At 42.1% G+C, this 22,999-nt stretch overlaps 4 protein-coding genes and 1 non-coding gene across 5 annotated transcripts; 2 read left to right on the top strand and 3 right to left on the bottom strand.

The window, feature by feature from the left end:
* Positions 1-1,990: 1,990 nt before the first annotated feature.
* Positions 1,991-7,960, top strand: LOC115679904 (cysteine-rich receptor-like protein kinase 10). The gene is made up of 9 exons (XM_030603628.2): positions 1,991-2,789; positions 2,877-3,011; positions 3,187-3,323; positions 3,404-3,614; positions 3,852-4,089; positions 4,277-4,418; positions 4,515-4,829; positions 7,178-7,349; positions 7,461-7,960. The coding sequence occupies exons 1-9, from the start codon at positions 1,991-1,993 to the stop codon at positions 7,958-7,960; spliced, it is 2,649 nt and encodes an 882-aa protein (XP_030459488.2).
* Positions 7,961-8,387: 427 nt separating this feature from the next.
* Positions 8,388-10,681, bottom strand: LOC115680044 (transcription factor ILR3-like). Its single transcript, XM_030603792.2, has 5 exons — positions 10,473-10,681; positions 9,562-9,627; positions 9,264-9,341; positions 9,023-9,185; positions 8,388-8,877 (listed from the first exon to the last, which is right to left on the bottom strand). Exons 1-5 carry the CDS (start codon positions 10,607-10,609, stop codon positions 8,611-8,613), a joined length of 711 nt encoding a protein of 236 aa, XP_030459652.1. The 5' UTR covers positions 10,610-10,681; the 3' UTR covers positions 8,388-8,610.
* Positions 10,682-12,834: 2,153 nt separating this feature from the next.
* TRNAA-AGC (transfer RNA alanine (anticodon AGC)) lies at positions 12,835-12,907 on the bottom strand. The gene has a single exon. It is a non-coding gene; the product is annotated as a tRNA-Ala (tRNA).
* Positions 12,908-13,377: 470 nt separating this feature from the next.
* Positions 13,378-15,768, top strand: LOC115679905 (agamous-like MADS-box protein AGL66). Its single transcript, XM_030603629.2, has 10 exons — positions 13,378-13,793; positions 13,899-13,952; positions 14,032-14,050; positions 14,181-14,242; positions 14,404-14,410; positions 14,505-14,566; positions 14,676-14,775; positions 14,853-14,906; positions 15,238-15,305; positions 15,527-15,768. Exons 1-10 carry the CDS (start codon positions 13,477-13,479, stop codon positions 15,687-15,689), a joined length of 906 nt encoding a protein of 301 aa, XP_030459489.2. The 5' UTR covers positions 13,378-13,476; the 3' UTR covers positions 15,690-15,768.
* A 1,854-nt stretch (positions 15,769-17,622) lies between these two features.
* Positions 17,623-18,915, bottom strand: LOC115679906 (uncharacterized). Its single transcript, XM_056315426.1, has 2 exons — positions 18,445-18,915; positions 17,623-17,926 (listed from the first exon to the last, which is right to left on the bottom strand). Exons 1-2 carry the CDS (start codon positions 18,829-18,831, stop codon positions 17,864-17,866), a joined length of 450 nt encoding a protein of 149 aa, XP_056171401.1. The 5' UTR covers positions 18,832-18,915; the 3' UTR covers positions 17,623-17,863.
* Positions 18,916-22,999: the final 4,084 nt, after the last annotated feature.

Below are 22,999 nucleotides of genomic sequence, written 5' to 3'. Positions count from 1 at the left end.
GCCTTGGGTATCTGCCATCTATTGGATTTGTTAGCTGTTCTATGTGGACCTGGGCAAGTGGTGATTAAGTTATCTTAATTTGATCGGTCTGATGCAAGATAACTAGCTTCATCTGATCGTTTCTTTAATCTCAGAAGGACCACTAGTGGCTGGAATATTCTATTTATCCTTGTGGATTCACTACAAGCACAACACCATCCCCTGTATGTTCTAACATATAAACACTAGTCATGAATCCATCAAGAACACCAACTAAGATACAATCTGAGTTTGGTCACGTGAGCCACTGGGACTCTCAGAAATTCTTACTCTAGTCTATCTTTGTTTATATAGGGCAAACTCTAGGGATCTGGAGAGGAGAATCGATTTTCATGCACCTTGCAAGTGAACTATATATTTTGTCTTTCTTTTGTCAGCTGTTGCACTGGATGATTTGGTATTTGTGTAATTGAACACAGTCTAATACTCCATGACAGAATCATACTGAATACATGTTGCACCTGTTCTGCACCTACACATGTATGTTAAACGTACTATTTTCAGAGTTCAGCACCACGCTTTCCTGCAGAAATTCTTACTTTTCTGGCCGGCAACTTTATCTCTCTTTCCGGCTAACATCTGCTATCTATTAGATCTGTTATCTTTATGTAACCAGGGCAAGTAGTGATATAGTTATCTAAGCGTTTATTGTCCAATACACGACAGCTTGATTCACTCATGCCTTCCTTTCATCTCAATAGGATCATCATAAGCATCTATTTATCATTCAGAACCACTAATACATCATCCATGGCAAGCACATAACTATGCCTCGTACAGTCTAACATACGACTGCCAATTGTGAATCCAATCAAGAATACTGGTTAGGATAAAATCGAGTTTGGTTTGACGAGCCGCTGGAGATATTGATATCCTTACATATATATTTTCTAAGGCGCAAACATAAAATCTTTGATTATACCTTTCTTTTTCAATCTCTGCTACTTGGAAAATTATAAGACAATTTCATCCAACTCTGACCCTGTTTGAGTCGCCAAACCTTGACTTAATCTTCGCTCGTGCAACTAAAAACTTGCTTCGTTCGCTGAACATGTCCCAATGCCTAGACTTTCTTGTTCGTTTAGGTTTTTAAGCTACAACATACTGCTTTTCGGGAGATCACCCCATACCTAATAATTGCATAGCAATGCACCAGGATACGAGGTGCAATATATTGGGCTATGGTAGCTTTCAGGGAAATTAAAAAAATTATTAGATGGTCAAATTGATGCTTCTTTGATAAAGACTATTCATCATTACATGTTGAAGCTAATCAAGTTACTGGAGAAATGTGACTAAACAAATAGAAAATTCGGCCGGCCAAACAGCATTATATCGGGACTCTTTGCTGCAATTTTGTACTTTACAGTGAAAATGACTGGGACCTGTTATGCTGGTCTTCCTTGAAAGTTGAATTATCATATTGTTGATTCATTCACTAGAAAAACGCGTTTTACTAACATTCAGTGGAATTCTGGTTTAGAAAATGTGGTAGTCAATCTCACGTATAACGTGATTGACTGGGACCTGTTATGCTGGTCTTCCTTGAAAGTTGAATTATCATATTGTTGATTCATTCACTAGAAAAACGCATTTTACTAACATTCAGTGGAATTCTGGTTTAGAAAATGTGGTAGTCAGTCTCACGTATAACGTGATTGACAATAGTCACCCTACATTACTTTAAGGAATTTGTTGTTGTCATGTTGAAAAAATTTCAACTTGTTCAGATTGCTTGATCAGATCATTTTGTTTGCTTATCAAATTTAAAATGACCGAAGGCTGAAAGAGGTGTATCAGAAGTTTCTATTTATTGTGAAATATGAGGAGTGAGGCATTATCCCATACTTCCAACCCATTAGCCTGTTATACCTGCCGTGGCAACTCCTTCAAACTCTCTTGGTGCTTTTAAATACTTTCAATGTTTAAACTCCCTCCTTCTGTCTCTATAATGCAGAACATCACAATGGATTCTCTTCAGTTAATCTTTCTTTTATGTCTTTTTCAAGTGTTCTATTTTAAAAAATGCCAGAATCAAAGTTTTCCCTCTTGCAATTCTGGAATCAACTTCACTTCCGGAAGCATCTTTCCAGTCAATTTGAATCTTACTCTGGCTTCTCTATTTGCCAATGCTCCATTAAACGGCTTCGCCACCAGCAGTTTCGGTCAGGATCCTAACACAGTGTATGGCCTATTGCAGTGCAGAGCTTATGTTACTAAGGAAGAATGCCAAACCTGTGCAGAAACCTCAGTCAGGGCGATCCGCCAACTTTGTCCCAACCAGAAAGAAGCTTCCATCTTGTCCATTGATTGTTCGCTTAAATATTCAAATCATAGCTTCTTCTCAACTGCTGACAGTGCTTTAATAATTTACATAACTAATCGTGCAAACGCAAGCCAACCCGCTCTTTTTCAGAGTGCTTTGGGGAACTTAATGTTAAACCTTTCATCCTCAGCCATATTGAGTCCTTCTAGATTGGTAAACCAGAGCTCTGCTTATATGGATTCCAAAACAATTTATGCTATGGTGCAGTGCACACCTACTTTGGAAGTGAGCAGCTGCTTGAAGTGCTTGCAAGATGTCATTGCTTCCCTGTCAATAGTGTGCAACGCAAGCGAAGGTTGTAGGATGTCATCTCTGAGTTGTGATCTCCGGTATGAGATGTATCCATTCTCTTTGACATATTCACCTACACCAGCGCCATCCCCGCCTAGTTCAACTACTAATTCTATAAGTCCCTCGAGTAGCGGTAATGGCAACTTTTATTTTCTCTTGCACTGAATAATTAGTCAGTGCTCACTTCAGTTCTTTATTGGTAATTTAAGACATCATGCAGGTGTATTTTACCATGTAGCAAGCAAGAAGAAAAGAACCATCATTCTTGTGGCCGTTCCTGTAGCTGCTGCAGCAGTAGTACTGATGATAACCTGCAGTTACTGCTTTTGGCGAAAGGCCCCCAAAAAAGTACTTGGTAATGGTCATATTCTTTAGCTTTCAAGTTATTGATGCTACATCGAATTAAGAATCTTGATGCCTCTCTTCGATTTATTGCATGCAAGTCATGAAGATGTAAAACTGCAGTAGTTCTCTGTCAAATATCCTTATAAAGCTATCTGAGAACATATCTCCACTTTGTTGTGAATCAGAGGGTGATCACAATCCTGACAAGAGCATTAGAAGCAACGAATCACTTGTAATCAGTTTAAGGAAGCTGAAGGAAGCAACAAGAGACTTCTCCGAGGAATATAAGCTCGGAGAGGGTGGTTTTGGTTCTGTTTACAAGGTACTCATCAGCTGATGCTCAACCAATTTATAATCTTAGTTTTCTGCACATGAATTGACTCAATACGAGAAAAATATTAGGGGAGATTGTCTGATGGACAAGAAATAGCAGTGAAAAGGCTATCGAGTAGCTCAGCGCAAGGGCTAGAAGAGCTAAAAACAGAAGTCTTGCTGGTTGCCAAGTTGCTGCATCGGAATCTCGTGAGGTTGTTAGGCTTCTGCTTGGAAGAAGATGAAAAACTTCTCGTCTATGAGTTCTTGCCCAATGGGAGCTTGGACAAAATCCTATTTGGTAATAAACCGTTTTGACATAAATTCGTTGAGTGTGAAAGCTTACTATGTGATCGAGCATCATAATTTTTATGCTGACTTCATCTTCACTATGTCTTGAAATGCCCCATATCACCTAGGCGTCAGAGTTTTATTGTTCCTTATGATCACCTTCAGGGGATACAAAAGCAACTTCATATGCACTGTCCTCTCATTTCAAGTGACATTGTTCTCGGTTTGTGTTTGGATGCGGATGCAGATCAGATCAAAAGGTTTAGCTTGGAATGGGAGAGACGTTACAGAATCATAGTTGGAATTGCACGCGGCCTACTTTATCTGCATGAGGATTCTCAGCTGAGGATCATTCATCGAGACTTGAAAGCCAGCAACATACTCTTAGATGAGAACATGAACCCCAAAATCGCCGATTTCGGTTTGGCCAAGTTATTCTTTGGAAGTCAGACTCAAGGCAATACAATGCGAATTGCAGGAACATAGTAAGTCATGAGTTCTGTTATGATTACCGATCAATTTCAACACACGAGTATAATGGCACAACTCTGCACGCATGCACAAGCACAAGAAGTTCTAGTTGGTAATGCGTAAGATCATGGAAGTGATTGTTATCCGGCCTTCACATAACTCACTGGAATGATTTCTATGCTCTTTGTTTGTGGCGAGAAGTGGATACATGGCTCCAGAATACGTTCAGCACGGACACTTCTCCACTAAATCCGATGTCTATAGCTTTGGTGTCCTGGTGCTGGAGATCGTAACAGGTCGAAAGAACTCAAGTTCCCTTAATCCAGCTAATCTTCAAAGCCATGTATGTGTTTCACATCATTGCCTTCTTTCTTGAAAATGCAATATTGCATTAGTATGTGGGCGTGGAAATTGTATTTGCATGTTCAACTTGTCGCAGGCATGGCAACATTGGGCAAATGGAACGGCTTTAGAGCTCCTAGATCCCACCGCAGGCGATCAGTTCCCGAGGTACGAAGTCCTGAAGTGCATCCAGATTGGCTTGATGTGCGTTCAAGATGGTCCTGCCGATAGACCTTCGATGTCCGAGGTGATCATGATGCTCAGCAGTTACACAATCTCTTCTCCAGCGCCTGCAAGACCAGCCTTTTATGTCCCCATGGAGAAACAGGAACCAGGCTCAGCCAAGGGAAATTCCAATTCATCTTCAAGTGATCAGTTCAAAACTTCATCTGTGCAAGGATCTGTAAATGAGGTTACAATTAGTGAATTTTATCCACGGTAGGGATCAAAGAAGTAGAACCCTAGTGCCAAATGCAAGGCTTTGTTGACCATTAATGTTAAATTCTCCTTCTATTCTTTTTTTTTTTTCCCTCTTTGGTTCTTTTGGATTTGCCTAGCTACTCTAAGCCATGCTTGACTAGAATAATACTGGTTTCGAAAACCAACCAGTTACTGATTCGCGTACAGTGCGATTGACTAGCAACAGTGCTACCTTCTAAGAAGGTCATATGGTCATTGTCTTACTAAATAAATTTCAAATTGTTTGATCAGATGATTTCGTTTGCTTCTTACTATAAAATGATGGCAGGCCAAGAAGGGATTATCAGAAGTTTGTCTACTATTGTGAAATGTTGAGAGGGAGCCATTGACTTTTCACATTCATAATCTAGCACAATCAAAGTACTTACATCCGCTGCAGCGACTGCTTCTAACTCTTCTAGTATAAAATTTCTAATCAGAACTCCGACACCCTCTTCCTCGTTCCGCCATAAATGCTCTCCGGCCACTCTTTCTTTGATGTATTTTTCAGGTGCTCGGGTTTACGAAATCCAGTTTAATATAACCTCTTGCAACATGTAGTCAGTTTCCTCAATCGTACGAGCTGGCTCAGTTATTCGAGCTCTGAGAGGGTTTGACGATGCATCTGAAGATTTACTACTACGGATAAACGGAAAGCTGTCAGAACTCAAAATATAGAGAAACGAATGAAGCCAATGATATAAGAAGTGGAAACCGCAGAAAGAGTGTTGACGCCACCAAGTTATTATTTCAGACATGTGAAATGTGTTTACCAAGTTGTCCAGCATGGGCTTGGACAGCGAAAATCACCTAATCAATTCTAAGCCTATCGTACGAATGTCAATTCAGTATTAAACTTTACAATTTTGCCAATTTAATCCTAAATCTTTGTACGAAATTTCAATATAATCCTTTTAATTAATTTTCGCCGAAGAACGCTAACGTGACACGCTGACACGTCAGAGATCTCCGGCAAAAATTGGCTGGAATGACTATATTGGAATTTCATGCAAAGATTCAAGGCTACATTGGCAAAAGTGGAAAGTTTAGGACTGAATTGACATCCGTGCAATATGTCTATAACTGATTGGATAATTTCCCCGCTTGCACCGGAACAAAGGGTACAAATAATGCGAGCTAGTCGCCTAAGTTGACGTTGCTCGGACATCAAATTTAGTCAAGTTCCAACTTGCTTATACTAGATAGGGGTTGCTTGATATCACAATCAATTAATTGAATTTGTACATTCTGAATATATTTCGTGAACACAAATGTTAGAAACCAATGCATTGTATACTTCTCAAGATTTTTGTGCTTTAACTACTCGAGTTCAATCTGAGCTTTAAGTTTAATTATAGGGGGGAAAAATAGTTCTTGGCCATGGAGTTGAGCCGAAATGAGGTTGACCACAAGAAGACTTCATCAAGTTGATCTCGAACTTGGAGAGTTAAATTATTGTCGATAATGATAATATTTACATTGACTAATTATTTCAAACAATACAGGCTATTATTTTTAAGAAAATATTTTCCGAATAAGTCGTTTTTCACGAAACAAACAGTAACCATGGTATGTTCGCGGAATCAATAAAGCCATGGACTTGAACAAGAGCAGGTGCCAACTTTTGCAACAGCTGCCATCATAAAAATAAGTCAATCAACGACAAAACCTACTACTCTTTTTATGATATCCGTTGCTGTGCCTCCTCCTTTGGTAGCTTTAGAATGTTTCGTTTTGATACCAAAACGGTGGGTTAGAAGCAGGATTAGGTATACTTCCCCAGACAGAACTCCTACTTCACATGGATCCCATGAACTACTCCTTACTTTGTTCTCGATTGCTTTACATTTTTATTCGGCTAGATTAGAGTTACCGACACTAGCAATTTCAGAATATGGGCACTGAACTTAACCCGCAAGAACCCTAAAAAATTTTCTTTGAATTTAAGCTATCGGAATTTCTGAGAAATATTATTTGCGAAGATCGGCCACGCAGCCTTGTGACACCTTAAACGAGTAAAAGAACAAAACAAAATTGAACTTAAAGATTGATCAATATGGAGAAAGTATGAAGATATTTATTTGGTAAAAGCCCGTCTCTGCATGATCCTCGAACCAACTCCAACATGCTGAGATACAGTGGTGTAGTATCTTCTATTCCATCAGACCACTCGAAAGATCCCTTCTCCTTTCTATATATAGATGAGTTGCTAAGTCGAACTGAAACCAACTCGCAACATTCTTCCACCTTCTGTCCTAATCAGTTCGCTTCAGCTGCTTCGCTATTTCGCTCTTCTTGCAGTTCAAGATGGGCATGCCGAGAACCTTTCTAATGTCACTCCTGTTTGCCACTGTGCTTGTTGAAGCCACGGCAACTAATTACGTGGTTGGAGGTCTAAACGGCGGTTGGGACATGAACACTGATCAGACTACTTGGGCATCATCTCAGACATTCTTAGTAGGAGATAATCTGAGTAAGTTGCATCCGTTTCACACGTCTTGATATCATTCAACGTTGTATTGACATAAGATCATCCAAGCGTTTATATTATCAAATAATTCAATCAACTTGCTGCTGTTTCCAGTTTTTCAATACTCACCTGGCCATGACGTAACCGAAGTTACCAAGGGAGACTATGACTCCTGCCAAGTGACTAGTCCTATCCAAACTTACACAAGTGGTTCCACAGTCATCCCTCTCACATCTCCTGGGAAAAAATACTTCATTTGCAGTTCACCCGGACATTGTGCAGCTGGAATGAAGCTCCAAATTAACACGCTGACGGCTTCATCAACCACATCACAATCTCCTGCCACTTTGCCTACTCTAGGACCTGTCTCAGCTCCATTACCTGCTACAGTGGTTGGTCCTGTTTTGCCTTCAGCTCCAGAAGCATCTTCGCCGTTGATGACGTCTCCATCAGAATCAATTCCTGCATCGTCACCCGAGGTTTTCATCACTCCCCCGAGCCATGTTTCAGCGGAATCGGTGACTTCGTCAGCTACAGAGGGCAGTTTTCCCAGCACTCTAGCTGTGGGCTTGAGCTTTTTCAGCGTGTTACTTATTGCCCAAAAAGCATCTTAAAGCTACATGTTGACCATGGAGACTTGTGTGGTGCACTGTTCTGTGATTTTTATCTTTCCGTGCTTCGATGTACTGTTGGCAAGCAAATTCTTTGAGATTAATGAGTCTATGCTGTTAGCAATTGGACAAGCTCTTTCAAGATTTTATTCGAGAAGAGGACCGTATTAGTTCAGAGAACTGCAAACAGCATGCTGACTAGGTTTGTGGTGTGCATATTATGAATCGAGGCACAAGCACAGCCACACCGAACAAAGAATCTCTTGCCCCTAGAAATGTAGAGGCGGTATCTTAGCCCTTTTTGTGAAGTGCTGGTAAGAACATTCATTTGCTCCATGCAAGAGTCGAGAGATAAAAAAGCTATAATGAGAACAATTTCGAACAGTTTCAGTAGAATTCAATCTGACCGACCAAGACTACGAACTAGAAGTTTTCAAACAAGAAGTTCTGTCTTATTGCATTTTACATGGCAACAGTACGTCTATACTACAATGGATGAGAAACAATGGTGATATCGGTCCGCAAATTAGATCATCCACCTCATCAAGTTTTTCCACTTTGTGGAAATCCAATGTAGAAGGTCGAAGAAACAACACAAACATTAGCACACGAATCCTAGTAAGACAGACTACCAGATGATTTGTGTCTGCTGATTAAGCAACAGGAGGACGGAGTACGTGATCCTGCGACGTGTCAACTGCAGCAGGCGGCATAAATTGCCACATTGCCATGCCAGGGAAACCGATATAAGGCATCAACTTGTTGCCACCTGCTCGCTCTTGAGCAGCAAAAGGTGTCGACAGTGCAGATGGATGAGGTGGAAAAACTGGATGAAAGCTCATGGCTTTCAGCTGTTGCTCCAATTTCTCTTTATCTGACTTTAGCCTCTGTTTCTCATCGCGAAATTCATTCTTCTCAGCCTAGGTATGTAAAGTACAATGATCAGTGCGCTATTGCTATCTTGACTTCTTTAAAAGAATTTTTTGTAATACACACGAAGAGTATGTAAGAAAGCGGTCATCCCTGCCTGATCAGCAAAATACAGAGTGCACTAACCAACCTCACCTTTAATTCTTTTATTTTCTCTTGCAATTCCTCATTCGACTCCTTGAGTTTCTGCGCTTCATTACGCAGCTGGGTAACCATGCGAACAGCATCACTCAAAAGGGCAGACTTGTCCGTCTTGGGTGGCCTTCGAGGCTCCAAGATAGAACCCAATTCTAGGAACCTTGAAATTGAGCCAACTTGATGTGAGAGCCGCTAGGTAGAAAAATTACAGAGAGAGAGGAATGGAAGAACAACATGCCTTTCATTTAGCCTATCCCTTCGAAGTTTCTCCCGGCATGCTTTGGAACCAGATGCGAGGCATGCTTCAGATTTCAGTCTACAGAAGCATTAGCATAAGTTTTAGTCTCTTGCACAAGATATGAACCCATTCTCACCAAATAATTATTTGAATATTATAGGAGCTATATCACTCTTGATTAAGCTGTGGAGGAAATACACTGTGGTAAAGGAATGAAAAATCACGAGTAATATGAGACTGCTAGTTGACTGAGAATTATGCAAACCAACATTCTTTCGGTTGCCAGGAAAACCCATACCTTTTGCGACAGCTCATGCCCTTGAGGTTCCCTGAATCCCTAGTAGATGCACGGTTGACCTCTATGCTGGAAGCAGTACAACAAGAAACCAGACGTCAAGAAGGATAAAGGGGGACAGAGAAATAAAGAGCCGATCGAGAGTTCCACTATCCACTGCTTGCTTATAGCTAGAGGGAGTACCATAAGGTCTATCTTAGCTCAAATCAACAATAAGGAATTCCCTTCAACCCGTCCAGGATACCGATGAATATGAGACCATTACGGCAGATTGAGGTTCTGGTATTAGTTCAGGGCTCATCGACCCAACACGGCCACGCTATAGCTATCAGCCAATAAGAGCTCTAACATCTACCTCATCTCATCAAAGCCGACAGCATCATAGGAAGTTCTAACAAATAACTACTAAGAATCCCGTTTCCCCAAAGCATGGCAACTTTGCCATCGCAGGTACTTCCCAATCTGTTGATGATACGCGTCTAATTGTTAAACTCATCTCGTGCCGGAGTAAACAAGATCCTCAAATCTAATCCCGAAGAATCATCTTGATTTGAATCTCTCTCACATAAAACATATATATAGGCCCATTATTCCCAGTCAACCAAACTATCATTCTCAATAAACGCTCCTTCGGCCCTTCCTAGTGACTTCGTGGGTAAACAAATTTGCCACAAAACCAAAGCAGCCAACAAAAACTATCACTTTCTTGCTTCTGCAAGCAAGGAGGCGGGTCAAAACATGCCAAAACCAACTGCTTTTACAAGTCTCCACCGTCCAGAGGCCATAGACTACTGAAAAACCTCGGAACAGAGTCCAAACATTCTTCGAGCTCCGAAGATTCTCCGGTCACGCCGGCTCGCTCGGCTCAAACAAGAGAAACGGAGATAGAAACGGGGAAGAGGAAGAGAACCCACCTGGCATTGGAGGAGGAGACGTCGAAGGACGGAGAGGACCAGGCGAACCCGGGAGAGGGAAGGACGTCCCCAGCCGAAACATCCACGAGCCCGTAATCGACGAGCCAGTTGGAGTTGTCACAAGGGTCGATCTCCATCGGGTTCAGCACGGTCGTGGGGAAGCCTTCAGACCCAGAAGCAGAAGAAGAAGAAGCGTTGAACTTGGAAAGTAGGAGCTCGAAATGGAATTGTATGGCGTGAAGTCTCTGAAAACAGAGGAAATGGAAAAGGAGAGGGAGAGAGAGAGGAGGAAGAGAGAGGTGGGGGCAGTGACGGCAGACCGAGCGTCACCCGCAAGCGACGTTTTTCTGCGCGCTCGCCAAAAGGGTTTTCAAGATTCGCTGCTCCCGAGTATACACCAGCCTGCTGCCTCGTGCGTAGGATGCGCACGCGTGTGCTTTTTACACGGGCCGCGCCACACCTCGAGATGCAGACGGGCCCGCCACCGCCCGCCTCCGTCATCGTCGCCGGCGAACCACCGACCCATGCCGAGCCATGCCTCCGGTCGTCGCCCTCGCCGTCTCTCTATGTTGCCCTCGTTGCCTGCAGCATGGCTCATAATGGACGGAGAGCTCGTACCTAATCGCCGTCGTCGTCGTCTTCTTCTCTGCTCGTCTCGTCGATGGACGAGCTCATGCCGGGTTATCGGATTGTATATCATGCCTTTTGTCTCCGTATGTCCAATAATAGGGTTGAGGTCGCTAATACTTTTTAATCATGTATGATGTTGCTGTCGCGTAAATATATTGTGCCCACCATCGATGGCACGGCTCACGGTCGGAGCTTGAACGTGTTATTCTTTCATTTTCTACTGTCTACTATCAACATTCATGGGTAATCGTATTTACCTTTTCGGTGCTACGAAAACGGGTCGTACACCAACCGTTCTTTCGATGACACGAGCTTTTAAATACCTAATTCTTTTCCCCTTTTGGAGTGATAAAATGAGTTGAGCTTCTCTTACCTCGAAAAAAGAATAAGTTGTGCCTCATCTGTTGAAGTTTATGTGCACGAAATAATTGATTCGAACCTCAACTTAGACTAAATTCTCTAAAATCGATTAACAATCACAGTGCAAAAAACCAAAATAAATCGAAATGAAAGGAAAAAATAAATAAAAAGAAATCATTTCCAAAGACGCTGCTTTTCGTGACGCAAGACATTTATTATGAACATAATGTTATGTTGAGCGAGATAAATAATTAGTGACGCAAAGGAGGAGACCCGATTCGAAAAAAACAATCGCATCAACGTCCCATCTCACGCGACGCTCAAAACTATATGCATAAAATAAAAGGTTGGATGGCAATGTCATGTCAACCGTGCTTTGCACTAATAAAAAGATTTCAATAAGATGAAATTATTATAAGTGCCCACCATGATAACACCTTAGTCTCCATACATCACTTATATGAACGATGGGCCAAATTGACGATTTGCAATTAGTCCTTCGTTTCTCGCAGATTCGTGTCGCTTCATCGCCACCACAGAAAAAAGATGGGGATTAGATTTTGGAAGATTAAGACATCGAGAGTCTATGATGTTTCGCAGATCGTGAGAGTCTGGCGTGAGATTTTTGTCCTCTTTTAATGTATGAAAATTTTTGAAGGTGCATCGGATCCATGGGAGTTGATTTACCATGGCCCTTAAATTGCGTTATGAAACTCGCATGATGTAACATTGTGAATTTTAAATGTGGAAAAATAAGCTGACAGCCCATTAATTTTTTTTCTAACTCAAACGAAATCGGGTCATAGAATATGAATAATTCAGCTAATCCAGAGAACAAAATAAATAATGAATCTGTAACAGCACTCACTTTAGTCCTCCTTATTGATGTTTCTATATCCAAACAGTTCGATATAGGTCAACAAAGGATTATATTTATTATCGTGAAAAAGCAGAGAGAAGACAAATAGATAAATAAAAAGATAATAACACAAACAGTTCCTGAACTTTGGCTCAATTTGTAGTTTGATCCCTAAACTTTTAATTTGTTCAACTTGGTCCCTGAACTTTTAGTAAATGTTCAATTTAGTCCCTGAATTATATGAAAATATACAATATAGTCCCTGAACTTGAATTGATGGAAGGACTACATTGATCATTTTTATAAAGTTCAGGGACTATATTGAACATATACCAAAAGTTCAGGAACCACATTGAACAAATTAAAAATTTAGGGATCATATTGAACATTGGGTTAAAGTTCAGGAACTACATTGAACAAATTAAAAGTTTATGGACTAAATTGCATATTGAGTCAAAGTTCAGGACTATTTGTGTCATTTTCCCACAAATAAAAAAAAGTGTTTAACAAAGATGGAGATGCGGGGTATCGATCCCCGTACCTCTCGCATGCTAAGCGAGCGCTCTACCATCTGAGCTACATCCCCTTTTTGTACCTTCTTCCCTTGTTTATTATTATATATATATTAAAAAACGGATTTGGCAACTTCTCACGTAGCGAAAACGATAAACGATTCAATTGCACTATTTTGGAATGCTTGTTGACGTTTAATGACACCCTGCCGCATGCTCTTCCCCTGCGGAAATTCGTATTAGTTTTTCCAGCCACAAAACTCGCGATGCTAAATCCACCGATGGGCGTTGCTCATTTTGACGGACGGACGAGCGGGTTTGGTGCTTCTACGATTAGTATCGGTTTCGGTCCAGGAGACGCTGAAGGACGGTTTTCGGAAGGTTTGTCTTTAACCACTTCAATGTTTTGCCTTTTTTGTCCCTCCTCTTGGACCAGCCCCAGGTTTGCCCCCGGTGCCATTTGGGGTCTGTACTGTACAGTGAGTAAGATGCTATTATGTTTACTGATGCTTGAGGTTCAGTTTTTTGGCAATTTAATCATGCAATGAATGGATGCCCTCAATTTCCTTCCAAGAGCGTTGACTGAACTGGCCTAAAGATGGAAGCTTGACAATTGGCTAACAGAGCATGACTCGCACTTTGCATGGCCTGGAGAGTTAATGCATCCTCTCATCTGTTGTTGGCTTATATAATCCCTCCACTGGACTCTTACTTAGCCACAGCCAAATCTTTTCCTTATCGATTCCCATTCCTTTCGTCTCCTTCTCGCGTCGCCATGGGCCGTAAGAAGTTGACGGTGAAGAGGATCGATAACCCTGCCGGTCAGCTAGTAACCTATAGGAAGCGCAAGGATGGGATTGTCAAGAAGGTCGCCGAGTTATCAGGGTTGTGTGGCACGGATGTCGGCCTGATAATGTTTTCTCCGAATGGTCGAATGACTAGCTGTGCCGGCAGCAGCAGGTCCATTAATATAAAGTTCTTTCATTTGGTGAATTCTTCTCTTTATCTTATCATCCTTGGTTTCCTTGTTCATCATAATTTATCAAAACAAGATCTTTCTCACAGTGTCGAGAATGTCTTTCTACGATATCTCAACCTGCCCGATGTGTTGCGAGGAGGGTATGTTTGATCTCTTCTCTATCTTTTCCGATCAATCTAAATTTGATGTTTTCCTCACGATAATTATCTTGCATCGCAGGTCGGTCGAAAACCAAGAGGTGAGTAAAAGTTCTCTCTTCAGAAACTGTATTTTAGCTTCATTACTTGCATTGGTTAGTATGAGTTTAGATTAAACAATGGCCATGGAGTTCAATTTCTCTAGTGCTGGGTCACGATTCGTGTTTACAGGTTTTGCGTCAAGGCCTCAAACATGTGAAGTGTGAAGCACAAATGCTCGAAGCCATGACGAAGTAAGTCTAAAGATACTCCCTCCTGAGAACAGAAAACAAGAACAGAGAGTGGGAAAACTCAGTTCATTCTCATCATCTTTTACTGCTTTATACCTAATGAATTGTTTCTCCTTCATTTGATTATATGATGAACTCATCGGTGACGGTCCAACTGCCTTCAGAATGCAGGTAAATCAATTGATCTAAGATCGCTACTCTTGGCTGAAGCTGACCTGCCAATCAATCAAAAGATTATTGACTTCGATTTTAATATTTTTCGCAGGCTCTCGAGGAAGAACTCAAAGTGCTTAATCGGCAACAAGCTGAAGCACAGGAAAATATCAGGTTTATGAAGTTTACTTATGTCCTGAAACTTGTAGAGTCAATTGAATAATTTGGTCTGAATGTGATTGAATGTATTTGATCCACTTTGCTGTGATGCATGTTGAAATAGATCTTACCATCCAGAGCTGGAAGAAATAAGATCGGTTCGAGAAGCTGAAGTGCACATAAGGTTCCTTAACGATGCTATCAGGCGTATACAACATCTGAAAGTGAGTTTATTCATTGGTCGCGTTCTTTCTTACATGTGTGCTGGACTTGGAAATAACAGGGATTGTTTGTCTACCAGCAAGCAAAATTGTCAATGAACGAGCTTCTGCCTCAAGAATCTGCCAGTTTTGAGGTATCATAAAATAAGTATACCCTGCTAAACACTGATCGGGCACAACTTAGTCGAAATCTTGCGTCATGTCTTGATTGAATATGTTGCGACCAGTTATCAGAGGGTGTTCTAATTAATGACTATACTCTCGCTCGTATCTTCCCGAATTGAAGTCTGAAAATGGAGGAAAGTTCATGATAAGGAATGCCAGCCCATTCCCGCGATAGCTTACTCTGACGAGAGTAACCAGAAGAACTTGACTACACCAATAACACCGATTCATTATCTTTCTTATTGAGTTCCTTTTTCTTCTCCTCCTCTAAAAGCCATTCTGGTGTTTTCTTGTTTCCAGGTACCAGCTGCATCAGTCTGGGATTCAAATCGGGCAACTAACAATTCTGCATATTCTATCCAGAAGAGGTATTGCTCTATGAGTGATTCCGCGGGCATTCTTTGATTAGGAATCCGTCTGTGCACTTGCATTTTCCTCTCATCACGTACTCAATCAGCTATACCATTTTCGCCTTTAGCACTTCAGACAGATTAGTGACTCCTTCTCACGCTAGATGACTGCAAATTCATGCATAATCCAATCAATGGCTTGTCGGGAAGACATCGGATCTCACTCCCGTTTTATGCAGGGACCGTTCCGATGACGAGCATCGAGGTGAAGCGGCACAGCACATGAGCATTGGCCACTTGAAGCCGCAAGCTGAGTGGAACATTTCAAAGGGTGCCTCGACTCGAGGACCGAACCTTCAGTTTGCTCTCCAAGGAAATCGAGGAAAGGGTACCGAATGCTAAATAAAGTCGATTAAGTCTATCGGCCTCGGTCGTTCTCGAGTTCAATGAAAACATTTTCCCGGTCAAGGATTTGATGATGGATGTGTTGGATTGGCTTCTTCTACAGCTCCGAGTGACAACACTGTGCCTAAACCTAAAGTCACCCAACTTCAGCATTTAGAACTTACAAACTGCAAGAAGACCATTTCAGATCTGCCTCAATTTGATTCTCTCAAAGCATAATACATTCAACTACGAATCACAAACAAACTAGAGAAGCGACTTTCGGACCAAATAATAAGCTTCTTGGTCTTCTTGCAGACGTCTTCCTCACCCTACAATAATAGAATCAATCACACCAATGGACGTTCGTCTCAGGGGAATCGGGAACTGAACTGGGAACCGGCAGGTCCTTAGAAATGGAATTGGGAACCGGACCATCTCTCCCTAGAACCTAGAACCGGACCGGTGGGAGTAGTTTCCGGTTCTACCCTAGAGCCATGCTCGCCCCCACGTCTCACACAAAAACCGCAAAATCAAAGCTTCAATTCACACAAATGAACAGAGGTTTCCACTCACGTCCTGAGATGAGATCTTGAGCCAGCTCGGAGGGGTTTCATTTATCTGCTCCTGGACACGAAATGGGCCGGGAGCACCTGCGTTATATCGAAATGGGCCTAGGCCCAACAAGAAATTGCAAAGTGGGCTGAGCTTTTCTGTGATGCTTGCTGTCGCAAAAACATGAATGTTTTGGTGGCAAACTTTAAGCATCACTAACAAATGGTTTGGAGGGAGCAGATGAAACACCTTTTTTTCTTTTTAAAGATGTTGAGTTCTAGGACTCGCAAATCACTCGACTAATTTCCTCGAGTAGAAATGACAAAATGGACCAAAACCCTTTTGTTTAACCGGTATTTAACGGGTCAGGTGATAAATAGATTGCCTAAAATTTTAAGAACGGGTTCGGATGAGTCTAAATGATAAGTGCCTAACTTCATATGGGTCTTAACGGTTGGGAGCATATCAATTTCGAACTCATTTCTATTTCACTATTAAAAGAAGAAATTGAAAAAGGGAAGAAAAAAAAAAGATAGAGAAATGGTTCGGAGAGAGAGAGAGAGAGCGTGAGCGGGGTAGATAGAGCAACGCGGCGGCCACTGATGGTGGCCACCACCGTTGGCAACCTCACAGTAAGTTAGCACTTAAGCACTATTTGAAAAGGCTCAAGCTCGTGACCAAGTTGCGCTAGATTGCGAAATGCACGGACAGAGAGAGAAGTTCCAAAATTGGAGGTGATGACTCGGTGACAAGTTGACCACGATAATGGCTTAGCGACAGTTTAGCCACAGCGACGATCCAACAGAAACAACGGCTCATCAGTTGCCAAGACGACGATTCTTTTTTTTAATTTATTTATTTTCTCAGTTATTTTATATTTTGAAGTGCAAACATGCTATCTTGATTTGTTTTTCGCCCACCATCCTTTTAATTTATTAATTCTTCTTTTCAATTTGATGTTTGATTTTACCCAACTAGTAGGTATATATAGTTCTTGTTATTTCTGTCGCACCGGTACAAATTTGAGGTTCTGGCAACACAAAAAAATTTAGAGTATCGGTGTCAAAATAAGCACGGTAATATTTTTCCCCTTTTTCTATGTGTAAGCGCTATTGTTTTCATCTCATGTGACGACTGGGCATTTCGCAATACAAACGCCTTAAATTCAATCAAGTCTTCCTGGAAAGGGCCTGATTCTTGAAGGGATAAAGTCACTTAAGTAAAGTTTACACACTTTGTGGTCAAGCTACTAATGTTAAGTAAGCTCCGTCAAGTTTCTTTTCTCCTTTGGACAACTGCAAGGAAGCCGTCCACGTTACCTCAAAGAGTCGTCACCATCATGCACCTTTGATTAATGCTTGTGGGGGAAAAGAAGACAAAAAGAGACAATAATGCATATGATCAAAGCTCATTCTTGCACTCCTTAGAAAGAGGAAATGGAAGCAACTCGTAAACACAATCAATGCCCCACATCTCTAATTGAACAGTACTTTGAAAGAGACCTCTATCTATTTACAGCTCCTCTGCGCTAATCCATCCACCACTCAAATTTACAGCTTTTGGGTGACCAATTAACCCCATAAAGAAGAAGGAAAAAAAAGAAGAAACCGAGGAGATGTGTAGCGCAAACGCCGGTCTCATCTCAGATCATGAACGGCGTCGGCGAGAATGCTGGCATGAACATCGATAACGGGTTCGGCCTGCAAAAGACGGAGCGCTTCTCGTTTAGCAGATAATCCAAAAGTTGCTCAAGTAGCGACGGAAACATGATTCCAAAGGACCGGAGAAGATTCTATTGAACACATAGTGCCTAGTAAGTCATGACCCCATTCCGGTCATTGTTACTCGCAACACATCCCTCCCTATTCAAGATCCAAAATTTTATGAGACGACCCGCTCTTACCGGTGCACTAAACATAAGAATCGATTCATCTTCCAAGGCTCCGATTTATTAGCCAAGGAGAAAGGTACAAGTGCAACCTTATGTAATTTGGGAGTAGTATTTTGTACATTAAGATAAGATTGACTTGGTAAACAAACGTCTTATTTATATGGTGTGAAACTTAGGTGTGCTACTGAAACAGAGCAAGCAATCCTTAATTTTCTAAACCGCAAAAACAGGGCAGAAAAAGAAGGGCCAACCAAACAGGGAACGCCTATCCGGAACGAAACCGGAGGAACAGATAAAGGACGACAAGGCCGCGAGAAAACCGTTTACCGGTAGTCTTCTCTGTCGCCGAAGCTCTGAGCTCTCTTCGCCGCCGACCCGCCCTTCGGGGGCGGCGGCCTCTTGACGGCGGCGTTCGCGCCGCGCCCCCTGCTCTTCGCCTCTGCCGCCCGGGCGGCGGCTGCGGCGGCGGCGACGTCGCTGTCCTCCGAGATGGCCGAGAGCGCCGGGCGCCAGTGCGCTCCCCGCGTCGCCCCTCGTCAGCCTCCTCCCGCCGCCGGTCGACCTGCGCCTCCGCCCGTCCAAACCGCCCCCGCCCCCGTACGAGAGCGGGGGGCGCGCTTCCTCCCGCAGCATCGGACCGGGGTCGGCGTCGCCGTCGCCGTCGCCGCCGGCGCCGGAGCGGTAGCACGCGCGCAGGTCCGAGAAGAACTTCATCGGAAGGATTCGAAGCGCTTCGGAGTTGGATTCGAAAGGGGTGTGTGTTCTTCGGATCGCAGGGGAAACAAGTCGGAGAGAGAGACAGTGTTCGTCGCTATTTATAGAGGGAGATACGTCTGCTGACGTGGCGCGTTTGCCACGCTGGCTTCGTGAATTTGCAGGTGCGTTTTTGTCCTTATCCTAGAGTACAAAACTCCGATTCCTCGATTCAAGCCGTTGACCCACGAACGAAACACAATTTTCACGTAATCGACATGTTTTTGCCTCGCCCACAAATTCCACGTCGTACGTTGTAAAATTGTCATTTGCAAGATCAGCGAAGTCGTTTCCGTCATTAAAGATTCGAATAATTCGAATGAATAGATATCGTTCGTAGTCAAGACACTGCCCGGATGAACTGTTAGCCCGAAATTTGATTGTTCTCGAATATGTCGTTACGGGAAAAGGAAGGATTCGAATTTTTTGATGTCGAAGCGTCGCGGGCTTTTGCTCTCGCGGGGCGAAGCGTCCCTTGGAGGCGGAAGTCGCGATCAATTAGATCAAGGTCTCCACACAAAAGAAGAAAAGGGTCTAAAATGGCAATTTTCTATTTTGTCGATGGATGGTAATTTCATTGGGGACGCTTTGTAAATGATTCAAGCGACAAGACAACGATGGCTTTTCTAGCGTTGCTTTTGAAAACGAATGCTCTCTCTTTTTTTTCCGGCTATCCATTAGATAGATCGTAGAGCCCATCGGAATCAACATACTTGAAAGTGGACTTACCAAATCTGTGGGCTCTAATATTGATCGGGATTTGACGTTCTTCGTTTCTCGAATCTCAAATTGTCTAGATCAAGCTACCAATGACAAGTCCTTCCAAGTTTTATGAGCAGTCGTTGTCGAGATGTCGACACCAACTTAGGATCGAGGGGCAACAGTATCCGATCAATCCCAAACCTATTATATGGATGCCGATTCAATTCTAAATATTTTAATTTTGTCAATTCAGCTCTCAACTTTTGCGCGAAATCCCAATGTAGTCCTTTAGGCCAAGTCTCGCCGGAAATCGCTGACATGGCGATGTGTCACGTAGGACGGTCAGAGACGACTGGACCGCTATATATGTCGACGGTTTCCGACAGAATTTGGACGGAAGTACTACATTGAAATTTCGTGAAAAGGTTGAAGACTATATTGGCAAAATGAATAAGTGCATCAAAAGTCATAAAACTTGTTATGAAAATGCAATTGAATCCTAACACTTTCAAAAAGTGTAATCAAGTCCTAAAACTTGTTGTGAGAGTGTGATTGAATCCTAAAACTTTCAAAAAGTGCAATCAAGTCCTAAAATTTGTCAAATTGGTCCAATATAGTCCTTCCGTTAATTGCGATTTTCGAAAATTTTAGGACTCGATTTCACTTTCGTGATAAGTTTTGGGACTTGATTACACTTCTTGAAAGTTTTAGGACTCAATTACACTTTCATGATAAATTTTAGGACTTCCAGTGCACTTATCAATTGGCAAAATTAGAAAGTCCGGGACCAACTTGACAACCATCCAACAGGTTTAAGATCTATTGAGTGATGATCTTATCCCTAGATTCGAGAGATGTCTAGTGATCTACGAAAATTTAAGTACATGATCGATAAAGTCAAATTGCAGCTTTTGCCTATACAAGTCTAAATGAATAGCCTAAGGATTCGATGGCATGTCATAACATAAAGGCGATGAACATTAGCTGGCAAATTAGTCCGGTTAATCCGGGGTTAGTCATCGACTCAATCACCCAATTCCCTTGATGACTATAATAAACATATGGTACACCACATGTATAGTTTGATCCCTTCGTGTTCCATGCGCTAGATTAATAAAAAAGTGGATGTCAACCGTCCCAACCAAGCAAGTAGAACAAAATGTTGACTAAAGAAAGCAAAGAGAAATAATAAAAAAAAAAAAAGGAGGAAAATAATTTGCTGTCCCAATTAAGAAAAAAAAGAAACGTTCGTACACATGAGCGTCGATGGCTTGGGTAGAGTCAACTGCACGAGTAAAGCATCATCAAGTCGTGACGTAGCGCCTGCCATTCCCCTGTATAACACGTTTGGGACGAAGTCGTTCTTTTCATGTGCGCTCGCACTCCAACGTATGTAATTGAGAAACTCGACCAATCCCATCGAGCCGCGATAGCTTCCTCGTCCCTGATAATCGTGTCATTACAGGAGCTAAAAAAGTCCGTCGAGATAATAATTTTTGCCGAGACTCGGATCCATGAATCGCATACATCCGGGGAAATTACCCGATCGGCCCTAAAATCATCGTGCGGATGCCAGTTCTGATCCAAACTTTTCAAGTTTGCCTACTCGATTCTAAATCCTCGCGCGAAATTTCAATGTGGTAATTGCGTCCAATTTTCTCCGGAAAACTCCGACTTGAAAAGTTTGGAACAGAATTGCATCCATGCAATAGGTTTAGAACTGATTCTTTGGTTGGATAAGCGCATTGAAAGTCTTAAGATTTGTCACGAAAGTGCAATTGAGTCTTACAACTATCAAAAAGTACAATTAAGTCTTAAAACTTGTCACGAAGGTGCAATCGAGTCATGAAACTTTCAAAAAATACAAAAAAAAAAAAAAACTAAAACTTGTCAAATTGATCCAATCAACTTTTTTCATTGATTGCACTTTTTTAAAGTTTTAGGATCCGATTGATTGCACTTTCGTGATAAATTTAGGACTCGATTGCACTTTCATGATAAGTTTTAGGACTTGATTGATTACCCTTTTTCGAAAATTTTAAGACTCAATTACACTTTCGTGATAAGTTTTAGGACTTTATTTACTTATCGAACCCCACCTCTCACCCGTGGCTCCAATCCGTCGGTCACAACCGATTCCTTAAACTTTCAAATCACCACTTATTGTTGGGTCTAATGCAGTGACACCAATCAAGGACTGTCTAGATCTTTTTACAAGACGCACCAAAAAAAGTGCTCGTTGGAGCACATGACCCACTGAGGAGGGAAATGCCGATGCCTCTCCACCACAGAACGTTGCCCTCGGAATCATGCCTCGTACCCCCCTCTGGTCTCTTCCCTTTGAATCGCCAATGTGCACTCCAATGTCTGCCTTTATTTGGCTAAGCTTTGTGTGGCTCCAATCTTTGTCGAGAAAATTCTCGCTAGGCATCGATGTCGTGACGGAACGATACCCTTCCCCTCTGTCCAAATGTCCGACGTGGGCGAGACGGTGGTTGTCGGGGGCGGTCGGATTCTTTTTTTTTTTCCTTCGAGAAAATGCTCGAGTGGTCGTGGGGGATTGGTGGAGTTCCGTGATGAAGGATGGAGGAGGTTACGAGATTTCTCCATTGTTTGGTCACTTTCATGGGGTGTGCCTTGGGGCCACGAGGCTTTAATAGGAAGCATGAGGGCCAGGGCATGACGCACAGATGAAGCCACAAAGATATACATTTGCTAAGTCTCTTTAGTAGAAAAGAGATTAATGTCTCCTCTGATGCTGGCGATGTTTCTTTAGGCTTGTGCTAATGTGGATTGTCAAAGCGAAAGATGATTATGAAAGTTTTACTATATAAAAATGGTGAAATAGGGATAGCTTTAGTATTTGATTATCAAGTCTTATTTCCTTCGGCCGGTCCGTGGCCTCGGCGATGGCTAGGAGAGGGCCGGGATGCCCTCGCCGGATCTAGGCATCGCGACACCTGCCAGATCTGAGCGGTGGCCTGTGAGCCCTCGTCCAATGCCGGTGAGTCGCCCCACAGTGAAAAAAGAAGAAGAACAAATATCAAATAATTTTTTTAAAAAAAAAATCAGAAATGTTGAAATTTTGTTCAAAAACTGTCCACGTCAGTGCCGACCGTGCCACGTGAGATAGCTGCTGTTCACGTTGGCAATTTTCAATTAGAACTGACTAGATGGATTATATTGGCAAATTATCTAAAGGTTTAGAATTATACGAGCCAAATTGAAAAATTTAAGACTGAATTGATCGTCGTACAATAGATTTGTGACTTTTTTTTGATAATTTTTCCAGATGGGTGTTTACTGTGCCACTGTATAGAGAGGATTTTAATACGCAAAATATAAAGTATAGGAATCCAAAAGTATGGGGCTTGATGGTCTAACCACTACCATCTTTTTAGCATATTCCCCTATATATAAGCTCTTC

The sequence above is a fragment of the Syzygium oleosum genome, unplaced genomic scaffold (assembly GCF_021117445.2).
Source record: "Syzygium oleosum isolate NSW1041296 unplaced genomic scaffold, Sole_v2.1 Sole_v2.10, whole genome shotgun sequence".
In the NCBI taxonomy this organism is placed as follows: domain Eukaryota; kingdom Viridiplantae; phylum Streptophyta; class Magnoliopsida; order Myrtales; family Myrtaceae; genus Syzygium; species Syzygium oleosum.
The sequence above is the reverse complement of the archived record's forward strand: the minus strand, read 5'-3'. Positions and strand labels throughout refer to the sequence as shown.